The sequence below is a fragment of the Neospora caninum genome, chromosome VIIa (assembly GCF_000208865.1).
Source record: "Neospora caninum Liverpool complete genome, chromosome VIIa".
In the NCBI taxonomy this organism is placed as follows: domain Eukaryota; phylum Apicomplexa; class Conoidasida; order Eucoccidiorida; family Sarcocystidae; genus Neospora; species Neospora caninum.
In genome coordinates, this window is record NC_018393.1 from 3,270,664 (window position 1) to 3,278,363 (window position 7,700).

At 52.9% G+C, this 7,700-nt stretch overlaps 2 protein-coding genes across 2 annotated transcripts in view; one reads left to right on the plus strand and one right to left on the minus strand.

The window, feature by feature from the left end:
• Nucleotides 1-2,327: 2,327 nt before the first annotated feature.
• On the plus strand, nucleotides 2,328-4,185 carry NCLIV_022950 (putative RNA-binding protein; the record flags this gene model as incomplete). Its single annotated transcript, XM_003882489.1, has 3 exons — nucleotides 2,328-2,915; nucleotides 3,474-3,557; nucleotides 4,024-4,185. The coding sequence occupies 3 exons, from the start codon at nucleotides 2,328-2,330 to the stop codon at nucleotides 4,183-4,185; spliced, it is 834 nt and encodes a 277-aa protein (XP_003882538.1).
• A 1,766-nt stretch (nucleotides 4,186-5,951) lies between these two features.
• Nucleotides 5,952-7,700, minus strand: part of NCLIV_022960 (GM13279, related) — a gene marked incomplete at both ends in the record, with an annotated part of 5,038 nt that continues 3,289 nt past the window's right edge. Inside the window, 3 exons of the mRNA XM_003882490.1 lie at nucleotides 5,952-6,087; nucleotides 6,597-6,680; nucleotides 7,316-7,451. Coding sequence (XP_003882539.1) covers nucleotides 5,952-6,087; nucleotides 6,597-6,680; nucleotides 7,316-7,451 — 356 coding nt within the window. The remainder of the gene's footprint in view (nucleotides 6,088-6,596; nucleotides 6,681-7,315; nucleotides 7,452-7,700) is intronic.

Below are 7,700 nucleotides of genomic sequence, written 5' to 3' on the forward strand. Positions count from 1 at the left end.
ACGTTGATAGAACTGTGCCGTACGGCGTTTGGCGTGAACACGAGGATCGATCGGTTGTTTTTGTGGCTTTCTGTTCGACTGTGAGCTGACGCGAGCGGGACCACTCGTTGCTTGACACGTACTGCCGGTGCGAGCACCAGCTTGTCTGCCTGGGGACGGCGGACTAGGCACTTTTTTCCAAAGTGCTGTATCAGTGGAAACGTGTGCTCTTGAGGGCTTCCCAGTGCTTCGCGGTTCAGTGCCGCACATGTGGAAGGCTGTGTGTCCACATTTCTCTCCCTCTGCTTGACCGACACTCTCCCCTGTGAGACACGACGACTCGCAGTGTTCGTAAGGGCGGTTGTCACCCTGTCAACGTGGCGTCTCTACCAGCTACGTAACTCCGGTGGAGAGCGACAGAAGTATTCGGCCGTTGCTTATCAATTTTTCAACCGAACATCTGTTCTTGTATTCATAGTGCGTCTAGTTGGTTTCGTGCGGCGTTACACCCAAGCCGGCAAACTGTCGAGCTCACGCGGTGGAGAGTCTGCATTGCGCATTCCTGTTTGGTGATGCCGACAAACCTTGTAACTTTGGTTGTGCAGATATTTGCTCGATGGGCAAATCGTGCTGTTCCTTCCCTTAAGTTGTTCACGGAAAGGCAAAGCCTCTTCAACCCGGCGAGGCCCCCGTGCCACCGGAAAAAAGCTGATTCTTCTGCACGGCGTAGAACTTTTCCACTGCGCCTGACAGGGTCAGTGTCGAACTCGATTATACACCTGTAGAGTCCACGTTCACGAGACGCGTCTTCAGGAACAACCGTTTGATCGCGTTGAACCAAACCCGACGCATGTTCACGAAGTTAAGCCACGTTTAACTCTAAATCGGATGGTTGGCTACCGCTGAACACCCTGCTGGTCATCGGATGTGTCACAGAGCAGATCGCCCCCAAAACGAATTAAAAAACCCCGCGGCACCACGTAGCCCTGTCCCCCCCCCTCGCGGTCCGGAAACCAGCGCAGGGGCTTCGCGGGGGCAGTTCGATGGATACAGGCATCTCAAAGAAAAGAGGGGAAGACAAGCCTACGCCGATACAGAGATTTCTAGGTTACTACGCAAGGGGACCACACACACGATAGTCAGTGGGGCTCCCTCCCCTCTGTGCGTTCAAGGCTCAGAGAGATGCCTCCACGAACTAGACCACTGGGCCGTGCAGCAAAGGTTGACGCACGAACTCGCCGCGCTGAAGCTTGCAGAAAGAACTTGACTCGAGGCGAAAAAAGGAGACCTTCGCACGTTCGTATGCTTAAGTTCTCCTGCGAAATCGCCGCATCTGTGTGTGCAGTGACTTCATCGACGCGAGACACACGCGCGTCAGGGCGGCCAGCGCCTGGGTGCCCCGCGAGGGCGAGAGACTGAACACATAGCGTAGTGTAGTATATATCGAGAAGGGAGTGTTTTCCGAAAACCGTAACTACAGAGCCAGGTATCTGTCGTTTATCTCATGCAAATGGAGCACCGACAGGTCACCAAAGATAGCGGCGTTTTCTGCACGGATCCCAATTTTGTACGAAATCGCAAACCTCTACGCCTGTAGGCCGTCGCGGAGAACCTGTGCGGCAGCTGTGTCACTCGTGAAAAGGCAGCCCGGTGGCATCGCCCTCGTAAAAGGCGTTCGGCGCGTTGTGCGGAAGGGCGGGCGCTGGAACGAAAAGTGTATTTTGTGATGGTCTTTCTCCACGCATTTCGTTTCCGGGCACACTTAGTTGATAAATCGAGGAGGATTATTCCTGGAAAAAAGCGAGAAAGCCCTTCGGAAAGCGGACTGTGCCCGTCCCCCGTCCCCCGTGTGGCGCCTGACGTATCACGTTACTCGAAAACCGGAGACAGAGAGAGGAGCGACCGTCGACCTGGTTGACAGTGTTTTCCGTCCGTGGGTCTTCGACTTGGTGAAGGATAAAGATCTGTGTTTTGAGAATTTTCTCTCGCGAGAAGACCGACACACATCTCGAGGCAGGGCGTTTGTGACTGACGGTGTAAAGAGCCCACCGTGACGCCTCCGTCTCGCTGGGAAACTTCTGAATTGTGGACCTTCTCCCGCCCTTGTGGCCTCGTTTTTTTCTTCCTCCTCGGTCACGAGGCATTAACGACGAACGTTTCCAGTTGTTCTCGGATGTCAGTCCCTCCATAGCACTAAGATAGCGACGAGATTCTCAGCAGGGGGCAAACAGGCCGAGTTCGTCTTTCCACAGCCCGGTTCCATTCATTTTTTTCTGTCTCCGTCAAACACTTTCCACAGTCTCTCTCAGAATTCCATCTCTTTTTCTCCGCAAAACCTTCCGGGAAAAATGGCGTTCACGTCCGCTCCCCTCAACCGGGTTCCCTCCCGTGTGTTGCCGTACGCGTTGTCTGGGGTGTATGTACACCCGAAGACCGTGTGTCGGCTGGTCGCCTCGCCTAGGCTGTCGTCAGTCTCGTCTTCGTCTTTGTTTTCCGCGCCGCTTTCCGGTCCGACTTCGCTCTCTTCTCTGTCTTCTTCTGCCTCGCATCCTGTTACTGCTTTTCCCCGCCACTTTTCCTCCGCGATTCCGCCGGCCAACTCAGCAGCTTTGGCGGATCCGCTCCCTGCCACGCCTACACCGCCTGCCGTGTTTGAGTCCCTTTCTTCGTCGACTGCGTCGTCCTCTGGGGCTGTCTCCAGCGCCAAGGATGCGCGCAAAAATGTAGAGGAAATTGCCACCATGGAACGGTACGAAGCTGCGGTGTACGACGAGAGCCACAAGAAACCGATCATCTGCCTCTTTTTCGCGCGCTTTTCGCTTCAGAGCAAAGTTCTTCTTCAGCCGTTCCTCGATTTCGCCGCGAGTGCCAGCAACAATGCAACTTTCTTCCTCGTCGACTGCGACCGCGTCCCCAGAGCTGCGTACCATGCACGGGTGAGGATCTGCAAAAGGTGAACGAAGATTTGCAGAGACTGGGCTAGAAGGAAGAGCCTGAAGAATAGCGACCGAGAAGGAACGGGCGACAAGACGGTGACAGAGAGTGAAAACATGCATACGACCCGAAAAGTTCAGAGGGGGGAGAGCAAGACGGAGATGCCGCGGCAGAGGTCCACAGAAATAAAACCCGAGAGGAAACAGAGAAAGAGGAACACATAGGGAAAAGTGTGAAGGGGGGAGACGGGCGAAACCCGACGAAAAGGAGGAGAGAGGGCTTGGGAAGAGAAGGCTGGAAATGCGAAGGAGTTGTCTTTTTGGGTTGTTCCGTTCATCGTGCTCTCCACTTTCGCATTCTGCTTCGCAGTTTTCGTGTATCTTCAGCAGTAGCCGTTGATGCAGTCGGGTCTCCTTCCTAACGTGCACACAGCGTCTCCTACCCTCACTTTTTTCTCTGTCCTTCCCGTTTCTCTCTTCGGCCGCGTGGAAGACTGTGAACGATCTTTCTTCTCTTCGAAAAAGGCCTTTTTGCCCCCTCTTGTCCGCTCTTCTCTTCAGGTAGAGAATGTCCCAAGCATCGTCGTGATGAAGGGCGACGATGCGTTCCGCCAGACCATAACCGACGCGGTCGGCGTCAAGACAGTAAGTTTTCGATCATGGTTTCTACTTTTCTTTTCGACTCTGCCGTGCCCGTGTCTCTCCTGCCCCTCAGGGCGCAAAACAATCGCGACACGCGCCTCGTACGAGGATCCTGGGATAACGCCCTTCCGCAATCGATTGCGGCTGTAGAATCGTGGTCGTCTGAAAATGCGCGCGCCGCGCGTCCGATCTGAAGCGTATTCTGAGATGGATGCATCTGTCTATCCGGAGGTAACACATCTCCGTATTTACACATGTTCTACGCAAACACAGATAGGTTTTATGACTACCAACAGTTCCGTATATCCATATATATATGCCCATGTGTACGTAAGACATCCGCATAGGCTATAGACGTGTAGATGCTCTGGATGTGCTCATGCTTTCTTCCTCGTACATGCCTTTCTCGTATACACACAAGTAGATCTCTATGTATGTCTATGTACCATATTTTTCCATTGCGTTGCAGGCTGGGGAGTTGATTCAGGAGGCGCGGGGTGCACTCGAACAGGTGGTCCGACTCGATCAGCTGGAGGGAGGCACGAAGCTGCAGCCAGGAGTCAGTTCGTACACGCACCACATCGGTGTCGACAATTTGAATGTGTATCGCAAGGGCTGGCCGGTGGCCTAACTGAGAGTGTCGGAGTCGCTTTCGCTCTTCGCTGTCGTTCTGTGTCGTAAAATCGTGACTGGAATGTCCTTCTCTTCCTGAGAGAAAGTTCATCGAACCCGGGTTCTTGACTGGACACGCGATGTATGGCAGATTTCCGCTGCGGTGTACATGCACCGTGCGCAACCGCCAGCTCTTTTCCTGGTCTCCGGCTTTCCCGCAGTTCCTGTGCGGTCTCGCCTTCATGAGACTGTTCTTCCGAATTTAAGTCGCATCTGCTGTCTACTTTTCGGGGATGCATTCGCTCAGTCGATGGCTGCCCCGAAGTCCTTCCCGCACGTGCGCGTGGCTCTTCCTAGCTCAGACCACGTTTTGGCTGAAGGATGAGAAATATAAATGCGGTGGTTACGTTAGAAATGGACGCATGTAGCACAGACAAGATGCATGCACCGATATATATGTATATATATACATACATATATACAGAGAGAGATAGCTAGATGGAGGTAGATAGGCTGTGCCCATCTGAGCGAAACTGGTCGGCGTACCCACGACAGAGGAATTAATGGAATGGTGACCAGAAGGTGCTTGCCATGTGTTATCGGCAGGTGAGAGTGGGTGTACAAAAACGCGTATCTCCATTCTTTTGAGCGGTTCTCTCCCTCGTGGCGCGCAAGCACAGACGCGAAGCACCGCCCTTGTTAACAAGTATCGAGAGCGTCGCAGTTGCCGTTAGCAGTCAGCGAGCAAACACGTCTAAAAACTTGAAAGCTGGAGACAGGTTGGGTGGGCCTCATCTCCAGGAAGGCCACTCGCGAGATCCGATGAGTTTATCGGGCCGATTTTGTGGGCGGGGACGATCGACTCGAGCGTGCAACTCAGCAAGTGTTGTAGATGCCGAGCGGGCGCGCGCGCGTCAGAAGCGGCTCCAAAAAGCTCCCACATGCAGATCGACGTCTCTTGCCACGTTTGTCTTCTCTTTTGCTCCTTTTTGCGTGCTCTCTCGTCCTGTGCTCTCGCTTTTTTTCTCTCTGTCTTCTCTCGTTTGCGCGCTTTCTCTTCCTCTGTTTGCTTTCTCGGCCTCTTCGTGCGTGCTCGCCCCTCCTAGTCCTCCTTCGCTCTTCAATTATCGGACCTAAACGGGGCGCACGCCGACATTGGCACGCGGCGAATGTCGAGATGTGGAAACGCCAGTTTAGACGGCGTGGTCGAGGCGTTTGCGCCACCGAGGGCGCGAGAAAAAGGGACGAAAACGAAATCCTGTTTATCGGTATTAATCTTTAGTTCGACAAGGGTAAGCGGAATTTTTTGAGTAGTGAGATGGGAAAATACAAAAAAGAAGATCAACAGCGGAATCTCGAATGATCGATATGTCTGTACATATCAATGTATGTGTGGATATCTTTGTAAACTTTACGCCTGCAGCGACTAATAGATGCCTCTACATATGAGTGTCCTGCTACAGAGACACGTTAGAAGTGTAAGTCGAGACAGAAACCGAGTTGCAAAGTGCGTGGATGCACAATTTTGGTGCTTCCCATACTGTAAAGGGTTCGCGCATGTTCGGTACCGGGAATGTTCACGCTAGTTTATCGGATTGTCCAACATGTGACAAAAAAGAAAAAGCACAAGTGAAAACCGGGGAACAGAAAAGAACTGAAGCACCGCACAAACCTCACACCATGCACCCTTCCCCTCTGTCCTTTGGGTCTCCATCCTCTCCCGCTCCGTCGCTGCTCGCTCTGTTTGTTCGTCTCCCTCGAGGAAGCGACGAGGGCTAAAGGCGGTCAGTCTGTCGACATTTGACCGTCGGCGTGTCTGGAATCCAGGAAGGAGTTGTAGCTGATATCCACTGCGACGCTTCCCGTATGGAGAAGAACGAAGTCGCGACTGCTTTTTCCAAATCGAAGCGTGTCTTGCTCTCTGAAAAACAAAAGTGAACGGCGCGTTTCACAGCCACGGGAGGTGGAGACTCAATCCCACGGGACCGCTGCAATCCGCGTCACCAAATCACGAAAACGCGTTTGCCCGCCGGTCCGGATGCGCCCGTCGCCGAGTGTACACTCATCTCCCCCCGCCAGCATCGCTCAGAAACATAGAACGGAATCCGGTCAGACGACACTCTCGACTTGAAAAACCGAGTCAGACCCAATCCACTGACACCGGGAAATGCGTTAGAGCTAAAAATCCCGTTAAACCCAACTGTGCTTGGGTTGGCATTATTCTCTCTGTTATGCGCTAAGGTTAACCGGGATGCCTCCTGAAAGAGTTCTGCGCTATCCTTGAAGAAATATCGCCTATTCTGTTTGCGCACACCTAGACACGCCCACTTCTGCGCAGCTGAGAGGAGCGAAAAACTGGGAGGGTATGCAAAGGCCGCACTCGCGAGAAGAAGCAAAATATGGGAGAATCAAGACAAACCGAAAGCGGACCTGAGTTGGTAGTAGCGACAGGTTTCGATTTTTTCGCCGTTCAGATACGTCCCGTTCGTGCTTTCAAGGTCGATGATGTAGGGACTGAAGCGCACACAGGAAAAACAGTCGATGGGAGAAAGCATTTACTGCGAAAAAACTCGGAACACGCTTCAGCGAGAAGTTGACGGAATGACCGGAAGACACTCGGTCGGCGCAAGAGAGCTTGGGAGACATACACGCAAGCAGAAAACGACACAGACAGTGAAGTCGAGAGACCCAGAAATAGAGCGACAGGTCGAGATCGAGCTAACGCGAAGTAAACGTGAAAAGATCGAAAGGCACGCAGGGGTAAGGACACAGAGAGAGGCAGGCAGGTGCAAACACACAGCTTCGTGGGGTAACTCTACATCACGACACAGACATACCCAGGAGGCGAAAAGAGACGCGTCAAGAGATACAAAGACAGGCACGCCAAAAACGCGGACTCCCCAATAGAAACATAACGGCCGACACCGACGCGCGCGAGTAGAGGAACAACGCACGCGCGAGCGAAAAAAGCTGTAGAGCCATATTGCGGGCATTGAAAAAAGCAAAGACGTACACGCCCAAAAGCACGGATATCCAGCTGCGCAAGTAAACACAAAAAAATAAATACATCCGCGTTGTTCGTCGGAATGTGGATGTACCTCTACAAACATATAAATATGTATATGGTCTATGCCGTTTTCCCTGCTCACCTAACGTCCCCGAGTTTCTTTCGAAATTGCAAAACTGCGTGCTGCTTGGAGATTGTCGGGTGCATGAGAAGAATGTCCGCAACCCGGTTGTCTTTCCCGAAAATGAAGGAGGATCGACGATGAAGGTGAAGCGTCTCTGGTGTCCACATGCAGGCCCAAAACACAAAGATTCACCCCCTGTTTGTGGAAAAAGAAAACTCCGAAAAGGCGCAGAAGGCGGAAGCAAACCCTCTTCTCCAGTTTCCCCCCGCACAGCCTACCAGGGACGCTCTCGCATGCCATCCAAACACACCCTGAAGATGGAGACCCTTTAACCAGACTCTCAAAGCGCGTACGTTCCCCCTGAGCCATGCACTGTCAAGAGGGCAAGCAGCAAACTTTCTCC